General features: G+C 35.5%; 1 protein-coding gene across 1 annotated transcript in view; it reads right to left on the bottom strand.

The window, feature by feature from the left end:
- MGAM (maltase-glucoamylase) overlaps positions 1 to 17,843 on the bottom strand; it is a gene marked incomplete at its 5' end in the record, with an annotated part of 191,181 nt that overhangs the window by 155,313 nt on the left and 18,025 nt on the right. The window contains 9 exons of the mRNA XM_081284046.1: positions 108 to 262; positions 7,139 to 7,255; positions 8,417 to 8,588; positions 9,617 to 9,734; positions 11,145 to 11,229; positions 12,509 to 12,622; positions 13,520 to 13,636; positions 13,783 to 13,914; positions 17,217 to 17,342. Of these exons, the coding sequence (XP_081140172.1) occupies positions 108 to 262; positions 7,139 to 7,255; positions 8,417 to 8,588; positions 9,617 to 9,734; positions 11,145 to 11,229; positions 12,509 to 12,622; positions 13,520 to 13,636; positions 13,783 to 13,914; positions 17,217 to 17,342 (1,136 nt within the window). The remainder of the gene's footprint in view (positions 1 to 107; positions 263 to 7,138; positions 7,256 to 8,416; positions 8,589 to 9,616; positions 9,735 to 11,144; positions 11,230 to 12,508; positions 12,623 to 13,519; positions 13,637 to 13,782; positions 13,915 to 17,216; positions 17,343 to 17,843) is intronic.

The raw sequence follows: 17,843 nt of genomic DNA, 5'->3' as shown, positions 1-17,843 counted from the left end.
CTGCAATAACCTTACAAATAGCCAATGGGCACTCAAGTCACACACACACACACACACACACACACACACACACACACACACACTTGTACTGAGTTGGGAGAACTTACTCATGTAGAAGAGGTCTGGCCACTGTGTCCCCTCGGCTATGAGCATAGTAGAATAGAGTGTACAGGTAAGGCAATAAAGTATAGCGAATGTTAAGGTAGTGCCTGGACGAATTCATCAGCAAGGAGTCAGCTCCAAAGGAGGCAGGATCCTGGTCCTGGGAGGAAATAAAGGTTTGCTAGGGTGAGCTGTCTACAGAAAGAATTTCCTTCTTGAATGGCTGAGGCTTAGATTGCAAGCTTTGCCTCTGAGCAGTACATCTGGGCAAACAGTGACCATTTCAACAAATTGTCTATTGCAATTTGCAACTCATCTCCCTCATTCAGCCTAGAATTGCTCTGTTGAAATATTTTCCCATTTGCTTCTCATTACAAAACAAGTAACATACATAAAGTGAACAGTTCTTTGATAGAAAATGCTCACAGGGGGAGCCTCACACTGGTGGATTAGAGAAGGTAACTTTCCTGGTCACTCCCTGGTGTGAAGCCAAGAATCTAGACACACTGCTTCTTAGCAAGGTGAGAGAGGGGAGCTTTTCTGGGAATTAACTCTGGATATTCCAAGCAGATCAGGGAATCAGGTGATTGGATAAAACAAAATAAAGAAATCCCAGCACTGCTGCTGTCAGCAGTGGCACCAACAGGTGTTATCTCCCCTGCACTAAAATAGTGGATTGATATATCAATTAAAGGAACCCTTGATTTTAGGAGGCCTGAGGTATGTACGGATATGGAGAGACCAGAGAGCAAAAATATTCCACCACTAACCTGAAAGATGTCTTGCACAACAATATAGTGTGGAGGTGGGAAAAAGAAACTATGTCTTTCCCAGCTATCAGGGAAATCAGAGGAAGGAACCATTTTGCAGCTCCAGCATGGGGGCATGGCACCAGGGGATCTGAATCCTGACAACTGTGCCTAACCCAGAAAACAGGTTTGGCAAAACATGGCATAGTGTGTGTCTAAGAGACCAGAAGAAAATCAAAAGTGGAGTGGGGTTTATATAGAGGAAACTGGTTGAAAAAAACACACCTGGCTTCCCCTCTCCCCTTCCAGAATGGTAGCTTATAAAGATCAGACACTTGAAAGTTCGGCTGGGAAAGTCATGCCCTGCTGACAATCCTAAAGGGTGGAGAGGAACTGATTCACTTCAAAGACTGAAACCAAGAGTCCTAAAAAAACAGATTTCATTAGTGGCTGAGGAAGAATTGGCCCTTCCACCAAACGAGTGAAACCTAGGGGTTTTTCCTAGGGCACAGTCTCCCAGCCACCCCAGCAACTGCCAGATCAGTTTAAATTTTAACTGATTTAAAATCTCCAGACCAATCCAAGGCTAACTAAGCCTAAACATTGCCCCCAGGAGTCCTACATAAAGAATCTCCCATCACACTCCAGCAACCCCACCTAACGTACCTGAGAAGAATATTTGAAATTCACAAAAAAAAGAAAAATTTCCTAACTTTTCATCAAGATCCTCTTCATTATTTTAGTAATTTTAATTTCTATTTTTTTAATTTTTTTCTACTCACTGTTCAATTTTTACCTGAATGGTTCCTGAACACTTATACATATTCATACCCGTTTATTGATTTGTTTTGTTTTGTATTTGTTTCTCATTCCTAAATTTTTTAAGGTATTTATTTCTCTTTGATCAATGTTTTAAGTACTAAGATGTTTGAATAGAATATGTCAGTTTTGTACAATCTTACTCTTAATTTTATTTTTATTTTTATTATTTATTTTTCAATTTTTATTCTATAATTTTTTTGTCTTACTTAACTGTTTCCCTAGAATCTTTCTCTCTTTTCCTCTACTAACAGCCAACATTTCTTGATCTATCACTCATCCTGTTTTCTAATTCTATTTTCTCTCTTCTTCCCAAACAAACATCACATCCTACATTAGTTCTTTTCTATCCCTGTTCATAACTTAAAATTATAAATTCATATATAAACTTACTGTTTTTACTGTGGGTAAAATAGCTGATCATACCATCTCTATTTATTGTGATAACTAACATAGAAGATGACAAAGCAGGAACTATTTGGTTTGATGTTGTAAACTATTTCCATTGGTTGTTGTTATTATCCATCTCCCCCTAATCTATAAGGTTCTGGAAAACTTCAGAGTCCCTAGAAGTCCACTGGGTAGAATCTCTCCTGCCTCAAACCATATTGTCAAATATGTAGACAAACCAATATAATTCAATAACAGAATCCATCAGCACCACAGTGGAAGAAATGACAGAGAAAGAGTATAGAATATTCATTGACTAGGTAAAAGACTATGTAAGGTAGAAAATGCAGGAAGCAAAAGATCACTTCAATAAAGAAATAGAGATTTTAAAAAAACAGACATCTTCTACATGAAAGAATCAATAAACCAAATTAAAAATTTATTGGAAGTTGGAAGACATCACCAAAACAATAGATCAATTGGAAGACAGAGTTTCAGGCAATGAAAACAAAATATATATTCTAGAACATAAAGTTTGCCATGAAGAAAAGATGTTAAGAAACCATGAACAAAACTTCCAAGAAATATGGGATAACATAAAAAAGGCCAAACTTAAGATTTATTGGGCTAGAAGAAGACTCAGAGATACTATCCAAAGAAATGCATAATTTTTTCAATGAAATAATATATGAAAATTTCCCAAACCTTAAGAAAAAAATGGAAAATCAAACACAGGAGGCATATAGGACCCCAAATAATCAAAGTTACAGACCCACACCAAGGCACATTATTGTGAAAATGCCCACCATACAGAATAAGGTCAGAATTTTAAAGGGTGTCACAACAGATTACTTCTATAAGGAAACCAATCCAGCTATTTCTCAACCCAAACCTTAAAGCTAGGAGGCCATGGAATAACATGCACCAAGCTCTGCAAGAAAATGGATGCCAACCAAGAATCCTATACCCTGAAAAATAAAGATTTAGATTTTATGATAAAATAGAAACCTTCTATGATAAATGAAAGATAAAAGAATTCACAACTAGAAAGCCTGCACTACAGAACATTCTCAGCAAAATATTTCATGAAGAAGAAATGAAAAATAAGAGTGAAAACCAGCAAAGGGAGGAGCTACACTAAAGGAATAGTCAAACAAAGGAAAAAACTAATTCAAATTTAAAACCAGAAATAAACCAAAATGACAGAGAATAAAAATCATTTCTCAATTTACTGAATGTAAATGGCCTAAACTCATCAATCAAAAGACATATAATGGCATACTGGATTAAAAAACAAGACCCAAAAATATACTGACTCCAACAGACTCACCTCATAGGAAAAGAAACCACAGACTGGAAGTAAAAGAATTGAAAAAAAAATTATCAGACACATAGATCTCATGAACAAATAGGGATTTCTATCCATCAGATAAAGTAGATTTCAAGTCAAAATTAATCAGAAGGGATCAAGAAGGCCATTTCATACTGTAAAGAAAACTCTACTTCAACAAGATATAACAATCTTAAATATATATGTACCAAACAGCGGAACATCTGTTCCACTGTCAAATAAAAAAAATAATAAAAAAAACCTTCACAAGTTCAAGAATCAAATGGACCACAACACAATAATACTGGGTGACTTTAACACATCTCTCTCACTACTCAACAGATCTTCGAAACAAAACCTAAATAAAGAAAGTATGAACTAAAAATAAAAAGTCACCAAATAATAACCTAATTTTACATCTCAAAAAATATGTTATTATATATGAAAAAATAAGAACAAATCAACACCAAAAAGCAGTAGAAGACAGGAAATTGGAGCTGAAATTAATTAAATTGTAACAAAAAATTTAAAAATCAACAAAACAAAAAGTTGTTTTGTTAAAAAAATAAAGCAAATTGACAAAACCTTAACCAAGCTAACAAAAAGAAAGAGAAAGAAATCTCAAATTACTAAAATTTGTGATGAAAAAGGAAATATCACAGACACCACTGAAATACAAATAATGATCAGAAACTAATCTGAATATCTATACTCCAATAAATAAAAAAATATGAAGACATTAACAAATTTCTAGAAACATATGGCTTATCCAAATTGAATCGTGATAGAGAAAATTTAAACAGAACAATTTTAGGAAATGAAATTGAAGACCCCATCAAAAGCCTACCAACAAAGAAAAGCCCATGACCAGATGGCTTCTCAGCCAAGTTCTACCAGATCTTCAAAGAAGAACTTACACCAATTCTCTTCAAATATTTCCATGAAATAGAAAAAGAGGGAAACTTTCCAAACTCTTTCTGTGAAGCTAGTGTCACCCTGATACCAAAATCAGACAAGGAAAGAAAACTTGAGACCAATATCCCTCATAAACATAGATGTAAAATTTCTTAATCAAATCCTGACAAATTTCATACAAAAACATGTTAAAAAGATAGCACACCATGATCAAATGGGGTTCATTCCAGGGATGCAAATTTGGTTCAACATACGGAAATCAATAAACATAATTCATCACATCAGTAAACTTAAAGACAAGAATCATACAATTATCTCAATAAATGCAGAAAGGGAATTTGACAAAATTCAGCATCCTCTCAAGTTCAAAACACAAGAAAAACTAGGGATAGTAGGAACATACCTTAACATTGTAAAAGCTGTATATGCAAAATCCACAGCCAATATCATTCTATAAGGATAAAAATTGAAAGAATTCTTTCTAAAAACTGGAACAAGACAAGGATGTCCTCTTTCACCATTTCTATTCAATATAGTCCTTGAAACTCTAGCCAGAGCAATTAGGTAAAAGAAAGAAATTGGTTGAACCATTCCTATTCACCAACAACATAATTCTATATTTAGAAGGCTCAAAACACTCCACCATAAAACTTTTAGAACTCATAAATGACATAAAGTTAATGCCCATAAATTAATTCCATTTCTATACATCAGTGATGAATCCACTGAAAGAGAAATTCAGAAAACTATCCCATTCACAAGAGCCTCAAAAAAATTAAATACTTGGGAACCAATCTAATAAAAGCTGTGAAAGACCTTTACAATGAAAACTACAGAACACTAAGGAAACTGAAGAAGACCTTAGAAAATGGAAAGATCTCTCATGGTCTTGGATAGGCAGAATGAATATTGTCAAGATAGCCATACTTCCAAAAGCACTATAAGGATTTAATGCAATTCCTATTATGGTTTCAATGACATTCTTCACAGAAATAGAAGAAGCAGTCATGAAATTCATTTGGAAAAAATAAGAGGCCCAGAATAGCCAAAACAATCCTTAGCAAGAAAAGCAAAGCAGGAGGTATCACAATACCAGACCTTAAATTATACTACAGAGCTATAGTAACAAAAACGGCATGGTATTGGCACCAAAACAGACATGAAGACCAATGGTACAGAAGACACAGAGACAAACCCACATAAATATAGTTATCTCATACTAGACAGAGGTGCCATAAACATATACTGGAAAAGGATAGCTTCTTCAACAAATAGTGCTAGGAAAACTGGGAATTCATATGTAACAAAATGAAATTAGAACCCTATGTCTCACCCTGTACAAAACTCAACTCAAAGTGGATCAAGGACATAGGCATTAGATGAGAGGCCCTGAGCCTACTAGAAGAAAAAGTAGGCCCAGATCTCCATCATGTCAGCTTAGTAACTGAATTCCTCAACAAGATTCCTAAAGCACAAGAAGTAAAATCAAGAATCAATAAATGGATGGTATCAAACTAAAAATTCTTCACAGCAATGGAAACAATCAAGAAAATGAATAGAGAGCCTATAGAATGGAGAAAAATCTTTGCTAACTCCACCTCAGATACTGCATTAATCTCCAGGATATACAACAACTCAAACAAACTTAACACCAAAAAAATCAAAGGACCCAATAAATAAATGGGCAAAAGAACTGAACAGACACTTCACAGAAAAAGAAATACAACTGGTCAACAAATAAATGAAAAAATGTTCAATATCACTAGCAATTAGAGAAATGCAAATTAAAACTACACTGAGATTTTTATCTCACTCCATTCAGAATGGCAATTATCAAGACTACAAGTAACAATAAATGTTTAGAAAAGGGTGGGACTGCAAATTGGTGCAAACACTATGGAATCCATTTGCTTACATGTCTCATTTTATAAAAATCATAAACTCTTTGAGAAGGTTCTTTCTTTACTGTATTTATGCTTCTCTCCACACTCGTCATGCATACTTATCACAGCACCTTTAACACAACAGAGGTTCCTCATAAAACTTGGAATAGAATCTCCATTTGACCCAGTTATTAAAGGACTTAATTTCAGCATGTTATAGTGAAGCAGCCACATCAATATTTATAATATCTCAATTCACAACACCTAAACCAAGGAGCCAACCTAGGCACCCTTCAACAAATGAATGGATAAAGAAAATGTGGTATATATACACAAAGGAATATTACTCAGCCATAAAGAGAAATGAAATTGTGAAACTGGAGAAGATCATACTAAGCAAAATAAGTCAATCCCTGAAAACCAAAGGCCGAATGTTCTCTCTGATATGCAGATATTAACTCAGAATAAAGGGTGGGGGTCTTGGAAGAATATAAGTACTTTGGATTAGACAAAAAGGAATGAAGGGAAGGGAGAGGAAATGGGAACAGGAAAGACAGTAGAATGCATTGAACGCAACTTTCCTGTCTTTATATATGAATACACAACCAGTGTAACTCTACATCATGTACAACCACAATAGTGGGATCCTAATTGGAACAAGTTATACTTATTCTATGTATATATAATATGTCAAAATACACTCTACTGTCATGTATATCTAGAAAGAACAAATTAAAAAATAAAAAATAAGAACATCAGTAAATAAGAGAGGCTGTGATAGTAGGGGCATTATAAGGTACAGCACAGGTTCTGATTAATTGCAAATGCTGGTACAAATTAGCCTAAGTATCAGGTAAGAAGTTAATTCAGCAGGTTCCTTGTCAAGGATATGGACAGATCCACTCAATATATGCCAATTTTATTTCAATCATACTTCTTGCAAGCTTCACCTTGTATTCTCGGCCATTGTGATTTCTGGAAAATGGATAAAATGCTCCCAGCTGCATCCACCGCCTGCAGAGCTCCTCAGGGGCATCCAATGCAAAGCCACATATGTCTGCACCCACCTGTAAAGACACAGTCAGCATGGAGACCTCATTTCCAGGGTCCCTGCTACCAGGACCTCCCAACTGAACTAGGTTAAGACTTTCACTCAGCAGCCTGATGTAGTGTGGTCAGAACTGACTCACACTGGCTAACATAGACACAGTTACCTAAGCTTTCTGTGCCTCGGTTTCCCTGTTTTATTAAACTGGGTACAACAGCTTTTTGATAAATTGTAACTAGTAAACTGCTAAAATTATTATTCTACCACACTATTAAGACTTTTCTAAAGTCTTACTATGATCATGGTTGTTATGATCACAAATTCAAAAATCTTCAGGAGCTTCTTGTTTCTCATCCTATTAGCTTGTCAAAGCCTGATTCAAATATCCCTTTCCAGAATAATCTCCCATTCCAATTCTACACAACAATCCTTATAGTCACATCAAATACTCCCCCTTATACTGTTTTTGCCAGGATTTAGTTCTCAAACTCTCTGAAGCTTCTCCCATCATTAGTCAGTTTTCAAGGTTAAACTCAAGCACCATCTTTTCTGTGAAGTTTCTTTTGACTTTCTCCTCTGACTCCATCACAATCTTATCAGTGTTAATAAATCTCTTTCTCAGGATCCCTCATCACATGTAACCATTTGGTTGGTCATAACCATTTGCTTACATGTATCATTTTATAAAATTATAAACTCTTTGAGAAGGTTCTTTCTTTACTGTATTTATGCTTCTCTCCACACTCATCATGCATACTTAGCACAGCACCTTTAACACAACAGAAGCTCAATAAATATGTTGAATTTAAATAAAAAATGCCAAAGCCTCTCAAGTGCTGCCAACGTTATATGTTGCTTCACCTGAGTACTCCAGCGTGTTCGGTTTGTGACACTGATCAGCCGTAGACTGAAGGATCAGTGTACTTTTCTGAGTGTATGTTATACTTTAATAGAAAAAAAAATGGCCCGGGAGATATCAAGCTTTCTCTCCCTAACTTCATAAATCAGTAGAGGGAAGGAAGTCCTGGTTTTAGAGCCATGTTGATGAATCACATGCACACAAGACATTAAATCCCTGGGCCACAGCAGGCAGGGAAGGGAGGTTTATGGTTTCAAAACTTTCTAGAATGGGGTTTCCTAGAGATTGAGATTAATAAAAGAGCTTGAGACAGGGACTCACCATTGGAATACCAAAAAGGTTGAACTCAAGCATGCCAGGGATGGACCACTGAAGGTCATTCCAGGTGGCTGCATTGTCTCCTAACCAATGCGCGGCAAACTTGCCAGATCCCGCAAAGGTAGAACGGGTTATAATGAGGCTTCTCTTATTAGGGAACACAGTCTTGACAGCTCTAGAAAGAGGGAGAGATTTAAGGTATCACTGTGATCTTAGTTTGTCCCAGCCCAGGGGATACAGCAATATAACAAGGATATTTAAAGCAAATCTCATCTCATTCTCACCTAATAGGGCTAGAGTGGCCTTGGGGAACAGTCTGCACCATTAAGTATGTTCATATTTTGTTATATTTCATTTTGAGGTATTTAATGGACATCATTAACCCCATAATATACAAGAATTTTAAAATCAAGCTTGAAAAACCTAGAAACTAAAGGGATATAATTTTTCTAGAAAAAATGGTAAATTTAATTTTACATAGATGTATAATACTAATATTTCATATCATTGAGACTTCAGACATACACAAAAATGGACTTAGAAATAGTCTTTTTGGAAGTTAAACTTCTTTCGAGAAGAAAGATTGTAGTAGTAGTTCTGTAATAATAAAAAATTTAAATTATATATGCCTGTGTGTACTTTTATAACTAAATACAAGTATGAATTTTCCATATTTTTAAATCAGAAATCTAAGTGTGTCCATATAGTTTAAAAGTTTTGTGAGACTAGTGAATGTGATTTGGGTCTGGTTTCCTTCTGTTACTGTTATAGCAAGTCAAATAAATTCTCAATACTTTTCTTTATCACAGAACTTAATACAACATAAAAGTAAACAGAACACAGAAGGATGCTGAACCAAATCTAAAATCCTAAAGCACATTGATATACAAGTTAGCTAGGGCTTTGGAATTGTAGAAAAAAAAAAGAGCCTAAGTTTTGCTTTTGCAATGTATCAGCTGTTTGATCTTGAATTCTTGCTTTCTTTTCTTCCAATATTCCATTCACTCAACTGTTCTTTCATTTTATATATTCCACAATTATTTGTCTGATTCCTTCTTCCCCATGTGTTAGGCAGTTTCTTCATTCATTCAATAATGATAATATATTTATCATGTAGCCTTTAACAAATACTACACGAGTCATCCAGCATGTAGAAGACTCATAATTTGATCATGTGTGACTTCATTACAACAATGGTCTCACTCTGCTGTGGCGATCGCCATGGAGTAGCCATACAGGTTGTGGACATCGTACTGCTTGCCCCAGTGCTGTACTGCATCCATGCAGAGACTCTTGGAGAAGAGATACCCATCCAGGACTCCTGAATCAAAAGTGTGATCAGTCAGTGAGAGCCACAGATGCACATTCCTACTCCTTGACTGTCATACAACCTGTAAAGGCAGCTCCCCAGGGCAGGATTTTATTGTGCTAACCCTGTAAACGATGATACTGCTTTCTCACTATCAGAAAGCTATCCCCCTGAGGTAGTTATTTTGATATATAAATAAATTTTGCAGACCCATCCGTATTCGTCCACTCACCTAGGCTCTCAATTGATCAGAGGCAGGCACAAGAAACTAGAAATCTGTCAGACTGGAGGTTTAATTGGAAATTTTTAAACCAAGTTAAAAAAAATAGAATTAATGGATCAAACTAATCAATTAATTTCTGATTAGTTTCTAACTCTTCTTTACCTTGACCATATATTATAAAAATTATTTCCAATCTTGCTTTCATGTTTCTATTCTCTTTTTTTAAAATAATTTTTATTTTTAAAAGTAAATTGTACATTACAGGAAAAATAAAAACACAAGCAACGAACAAAGTCATCCAGTCACAAGAAGCTTAGTTGGACATGTCCCTCTAGGTTGTCTGCATATACATGTATCTATTCTCTACTCTCACTGCATCATTTTAGTTCAGATCCAAATACCTTTGCATCTTGACTATTGCAATATTTTCCTAATGATTTATGTGCTTTTGGTCTATCTACCATCTAATTTGTACTGCATATTAGTACCAGATTAATACTTCTAAAACCATTTGACTATCATACTTTCCTCTAACTAAAAGATAAATAGCTTATATCACCAAAAGAATGAAATATGAACTCTGGCCTTCCATCCAAACCCCTAGACATTTGATTCTGATCTACTCACCCTAACTTTCTAATTTTGCACCTCACTGAAATAATCAAAAGGTGGTACAATACTGGTATTGTCATTCCTTTCTCAATAAAGATTCAATGTGTTCTTGAGTCTATGCTTTCTTTAAACCATAACCAATGCAGTGATGCCAATGCTATACCCTGAGAGATAGTGCTGCTCAAAGCTCAATTAAGCTCAGGAGCAAGCAACACATTCACTGATAAAACCTGCCTTGGACCAAGTCTACTTGTCTCTCTCTGGTAAGCCCTAGATTGTGGGCTGCACACTTGAGATTGACATATGCTAACCACCAATCTCTGGCTTCTATGCCATATTCTGTCTGGCCCTTCCCCTAGAAATGGTTTGGACTATAGCTAGACAGATTAGTTGCCCTTTTTGAATTCATTCCTCTTTAGGAAAGCATAGAGTGTTTTCATTTGCTTCCCCAGAGTTCTTGATATTTTATCCCACATTTTCTTTCCCTGTGTACAAACTCCCTTGCCAGGTTGTTCAGACCCTTCCTTATGAATTTAAATTATTAAATAAGCATTTCCATTTTAATCAGGCTGACCACAAAGACTCACTTGGAGTGAAGGGGGGATAATTGAGGTTGTTTGTGGAACATCCTGAAACTGAACCATCAACAAAGTTGGAGACTTCATTCATATCCTTCAAGACAAAGAACAAAAACTATTAAGAGAAGCAATATTTTCCATAACAGTATATTGATGGTGACTTTTTTAAAGAATCAAAGAACTTATTCCAGATATTTCCTTTTTAAAGGGGGTATTTATGTACATAGAATTAAACAGCTGTTTCTATATTCTCTAGCCACTACAGACTTCATAGAGAAGTTTCTTAGTATCCCTTTTAAATGATATATGTTATATTTACTCAAAGTGAACATTCTCAAATATACTAGGTAAAAATTTTTAATTTACATTATGTCATATGTATATCAACTTACACCCTCTATATATCCAAATATAACCATGTACTTTATGACAATGTTTGGGGTATATGACCTATTTTAACATCAGCTAATTTGTTTCCTTATTAAGGAAAGCTAGATTCAAAAAATTCCCGAGGTCCCTCCCAATATAACTATGAATAAACAAAAATATAAATACATACACAAATATAATAGATACATATATATAGAGAGGGACATTATGTGCATGTGCCAAAGCTGTAAAAATGAAAGATCTGGAAAGATTATACTAAATTTTTTTATGGTAGTTGTCTTTGGTGGCTATCACTGTATAGGATTTTTGCTTTCATCTTTTTAGTTGCCTGTACTATTTGAATTTCCTACAGTTCTTTAATAAATAGAAAAATTTTCAACTCTAGAGTTCTTTAATTTTTTTTTTGGAGCGGGGGGGGGGGAAGCGATAACCAGGGATTGAACCCAGGGGTGCTTAACCACTGAGCCACATTCCCAGCACTTTTAAAAATATTTTATTTAGAGACATGGTCTTGCTAAGTTGCTCTAGGAAGAACTCTTCAAATTTTGCTGATCTTTGGCTGGGTTGTATTGTTGTCATTTGACATTATACTACACATTTCTTCTTACCAAGGCCTCAAGACACTTTGGCTATGATCGCTTTGCCCAACATGGCCAAATGCAAGAGCCTAAAGCAGGCAATTGAACAAATTCATGAATTTTATGATAATTTTAGTGGTATGTGACCAATAGGCTGATTTTAATATCAGCCTATTTATTTGTAAAAGGAGAGGTAGATTCAAAAAATTCCTGTTTATAATTTTGATTCTAAGCAACATGTTTTGGTAAGATTATTTTAACCGTAAAATAAGGGATACTAGGAATTATCGTCATACTTGTTTTCTATTACTCCTCTTTTCCCTATGCCCCATGACTAAAAGATGTAGACATAGATTCAACTACCTGAATATTCATCACCTAAGAATTAAAGTGTTAAAAACTCACAATCCAGATTCCATCAAACTCCACTTCACTGTAGAAAAGCTCAAATTCCTTTGTCCACCAAACAGCACAGTTGGGATTGGTGTAATCAGGAAATACAGTTTTACCAGGCCATACCTGCAAGAGAAAAAAGGGAAACACTGATAACAACAAGTAAATGAGTATAGAATAAAATAAAGAACTTTACTTAGAAATTCCTAATATGATTATTGAGATGGTGGTGCCCAGACACAGGCTAGTTCAGTTAGGAAGATGAACAACTCAGAATATTGAGAATAAATGCCAGGGCCCCATTGAATTGCCACTTGAGGAAAATTTTGTTTTTTTTAAAAATGGTTAAGTCTGTAATGAGTGAATCCATTGGAAAAGGGTATTGTTTAACTTGCTGATCTTCAACTATGGTTTAGCCTTCCCTATAACTTTCTCTGCTCTCAATTCTAAGAAGAGTAAATTGGAAAGTGTTCACTATAAATTTCAACTGACAGTTTATGTACTCTAATATCATTTACTTTTCTCTCTTCCTTCCCTGTCCCGTTTTTCTCAGACACTGTACTCTGAAAGGGTCCTCAGAGGTATTAGAAGTGAACTGGTAAATCATGTCTTTGTGGGAAACAAGTGCAAATAAAGATACGAGAAAGAAGCAGTCAAACTTATCAAATACTACAAAGAAATTGAGTAAGAAAGCATGAAACATTTCCATTGGATTTACCACGTAGAAGGTAACTAGTGCCATTTTCCAATGACATGATAGAGGAAGAAGGAGAGTGTGGTCAGCATTGAGAAGAGCTGAGGTGTGGAAGTGGACACTCAGTGTGTGAGCTACTGTTTAATGGGGCCAGGCTAGGGAAGGCATGTAAGAACTAGGATGGCTGGGAGATATTGGGGAAAGAAAGGGCAAAGGAAAGTTTTTCCTCAGAATCTACAAGTTATCTTCAAATATACAAAACAACCCCCGCCCCAACACACACACACTGCCATAGCCCTCTTCCAGCCCCAGCTTCCCCATTAAGTTACCTCCCCAATGAGTGGATTCACTCCATCTGAACTATTCACCCATATCTTCATAGCAGAGCCCCTGTCATATGGGCCATAGGGATGGCTCTGGGAAGAGTTGTTGGAGATGGCTGGATCCTAAAGGGAAAAACACAGTGGAGAAACTAACTTTAAACTGAAGGCACTGAAAGGAGACTTGGAGTTAGAGACCAACAGGAGAGTGAGTGTAATGATCAGAAGGAGTAAATCCCTGATTTCAGAGGGGAAAAAAAGACTGTATATACCACAATGATAACAAATTTCTGTCCGTTATTGTGTAACTCCTTAATAAACTCAGGAAAGCCATTAAAATCCACTGGGTCATACGTGAAGTCCCTCCTCTCATCCATATAATCAATATCGCCATGTTGAACATCCTGAAAGAATACAAAGTACGCAATTCAGTACCTGGGCATTTCCCTGTTCAAATGGGTCATTCAAATTAAATAAATGTGTTATTTAAGACAAATGCCAACTCTGTGCTGGGCTCTAAACAGTCTTAATTAGTCCCTGGCATCTAAGTGCTTTTTTTCCCAGAGCAATTTCAAAAATGAATGACCCATTATTTCCCTACGGCTTGACCCCACTGCTACAATCAACTTAAAGCATCATTTATGACACATACTGAGGCTACCAAAGTAAATTTTACCCTGACCTCAAAATAAAAAGAGGAAGGAACTGTCTCTTCCTTCACTTCTCTCTCATTTTATCACACTACCTTTTATGCATTACTTCTCTTCTACTTTAAGTCTTTGGTGTCATTCTTTTCTAATTCACCTGTGTGAAAACAGCGGATCCAGAATGACATTTACTCTTGTTTTCTCCAAGGGAGTAGTATGGGGGAGAAGAAAATTTTTCCAAAAACTTTTTGGGCTTTTCCCTTTGCATCTCTTCTGAAACCTCTTTCCCCACTCAAAGCATACAAATATTTTATTACATATATATATATATTACATATTACATATACATATTACATATATATATATTACATATATATATATATATATATATATATATATATATATCTTTTTGCCCATTTAAAATGGGCAGAACTTGAAACATATATTTAACTCAGTTAATAGCTTTCAATTCCATGTCTCCATGCTCCCTTTGAAATCTCACTTCACTATGCACTAGTAAGAGTCCAATATTGCCGTTCCCTAGCATCCTTAAGAAGGAAATGACTATATATACATAAGAAGAAGGACATCAAAAGTAGAGAGCCATTATAAGGGTAAAGACTTGAGCTTGAAAGTCAGTTTCTCTGGTTGTCTGATATTAAATGGGGCTTATAATCTTAAATAGAATTCTCTTTTTATAATTAAATTCTTTTATTTATATATGATAGTGGAATGCATTACAATTCTTATTACACATATAGAGCACAATTTTTCATGTCTCTGGTTGTATACAAAGTATATTCACACCAATTCATGTCTTCATACACATGTACTTTGGATAATAATGTCCATCACATTCCACCATCATTTCTAATCCCATGCCCCTGCCCTTCCATTCCAACCCCTCTTCCCTATCTAGAGTTTGTCTATTCATCCCATGCTCCCTCTTCCTACCTCACTATGAATCAGCCTCTTTATATCAGAGAAAACATTTGGCAGTTGGTTTTTTGGGATTAGCTAATTTCACTTAGCATTATCTTCTCTAATTCCATCCATTTTCCTGCAAATGCCATGATTTTATTCTCTTTTATTGCTGAGTAATATTCCATTATGTATGTATGCCACATTTTTTTATCCATTCATGTATTGAAGGGCATCTAGTTTGGTTCCACTATTGGCTATTGTGAATCATGCTGCTATAAACATTGATGTGGCTGTGTCCCTATAATATGCGGTTTTTAAGTCCTTTGGGTATAGACCAAGGAGAGGGATAGCTTGGTTAAAAGTTTTCCAAAAAAATCTCCATACTGCTTCCCATATTGGTTGCACCAATTTGTAGTCCCACCAGCAGTGTATGAGTGTACCTTTTTTCACACATCCTCGCCAACACTTATTTTTGTTTTTCTTCAAAATAGCTGCCATTCTGACTGGAGTGAGATGAAATCTTAGAGTGGTTTTAATTTGCGTTTGAGTTCTTTATATATCCTAGATATTATTGTTGTATCTGATGCGTGAGCGGTAAAAGTTTCTTCTCAGCAAAAGAAACAGTATCTGAGGTGAATAGAGAACCTATATCTTGGGAGCAAATCTTTACCCATCACACATGAGATAGAGCACTAATCTCCAGGGTATATAAAGAACTTAAATACCATTCTAACAATAAAATGAGATTTTTGAGACAACTAAAGATGGCAATTAGAATTGTATCTGCCAAAAGAATTTAATACATGGTAGCTCTCATTATTTCAGCAATTGTTCTTATGATCCTTTGCTTCAGTTCTGCCTATACACTTCTCTGTTATTCCTCCCTGCATCTTCATCCCCTCATGCAGAAAGTTGCTAAGGGATGAAATAAGGAGTAGTGGGGACTGTGGCCAAAGTCTGGAAGCACTCATCTTCTGTTTTCCCCTATTGGTCATAGGCCTTTATATATATATATATATATATATATATATACCTTTATTTTATTTTTATTTTTATGTGATATCAGGGACCAAACCCAGTGCCTCACACATGCCAGGCAAGCACTCTACCACTGAGCCACAACTTGGCCCAGTCATAGGCTTTGTGAATCTCAACTCTTTCAAGCATTTTCTTTTATATTTCATATTTATGGACTTTTTTAGACTCAATTTAAAACTGTTTCTTGAAGCTCTGCTTCAAATACAAAATTACCACATTACATGGAAGGGCAAATTCTGCTTACTGCCAACTCAATATTAATCAGAATACCAATGCAGAAACGGATGGAGCAGAAACCCATCATATTTAATTATGTAGTGTCAGTTGTGTCTTGATCTGGCTATGTGGTCTCCAACAAGCTATTCCCACCCCCAGCTTAGCCTCAGTTTCTTATCTATGAAAAAAGATGCTAATCTAGATAACTCAGGGCTGCATCCAGGATATCTTCCCTTTTGTCTAAATCATTGGGGTCTGAAATTACTACCCTTCTTCAATTTTTCCTTAAAATATATATGTAAAGCATATTAATCAGCAAGGTATGGGGGATGATGAATCTGCATCATTCATTACCTGACCATAGCGATAAGAATCAAGCTTATACCAGAATCTTAGAGAAACTTCTGAAGACACAATATCATTCTTATGGTCAGTCCCTGCCATGACACTTTTGAATCAAAACAGTCCAAGCAAGAACATATCTATAGTTAAAAAATATATATACTGAGAAGTATTAAAATATTATAACCCAAGATAGAGAGAATTAATTTAAGAACTAAAATTAAAACACATCATGTAAGCTGTAGTCAGTTCATATGTATGAGAAAATTTTTCTGATAAAACTCCTAACCCATAATGGTAGTCTCTAAGTACTCCTCTCACTCAAAAACAAAACAAAACAAAACAAAACAAAAAAAACCTAGGGCTCCTTGAAAAACTGGTTGCCCAACAAAAAGTCTTGTATTCTAAATATATAATAATCTTTTTATTACCAAAAAAAAGCCCTAAAACTTCAGGGAGAGAAAGTATGAAGAGCTGTTCTTATTCATTCCTCCAGGGAATTTCTTGATTTGGGGAGAATCACTTAAAACCTCACTTACATAAGGGAGTTGTGCTGCCCGGTTTCTCTTCCAGACTTCTTTCATGTTTTCTAGGGTTCCATACTCATACCTGCTGAGGTGGAATCCAAGTGCCCAGTATGAAGGTAGAGCTGGCCGTCCAATAAGCTGAATGAAATATGAAAGATGTAGGTTAACAATATTCTTATGTAATAAAATTTTGTCAGAGCATTGGTTTGTTCTTTTGTTTCCTGATACAGGGTCACACTACATTGCTCGGGTTAGCCCTGAACTCCTGGTCTCAAGCAATCCTCCTGCTTCAGCCTCCTGAGTATCTAGGACTATAGGTGAGTGACCACCTGACTCTAGGCATTAGTTCTGAGGCACAAAACATACCCCATTTTCCAATGCACTAATTTCATTTCTGTCAGCATATTAGTCTATTTTTCTACCCCCTTTAAAAATCATTAAGGGACAGGCCATGTTTTGGACATCTTTATATTTTCTCCTTTTTATAACCTAAAAATTCTACAATCCAAGTTTCCATTGCATATAAACTTTAAAGTCTCAAATTTGTTCTTTAATGAAATCTGCTTTTTGTTATTACAAATTCATGATAGTAGATTTCTATGGTCACACTTGCATATTAAATTTACTTTTCTTGAATAC

The sequence above is a fragment of the Spermophilus citellus genome (assembly GCF_964194105.1).
Source record: "Spermophilus citellus genome assembly, chromosome: 3".
NCBI lineage: Eukaryota > Metazoa > Chordata > Mammalia > Rodentia > Sciuridae > Spermophilus > Spermophilus citellus.
This window is presented reverse-complemented; position numbering and strand designations above follow the sequence as displayed.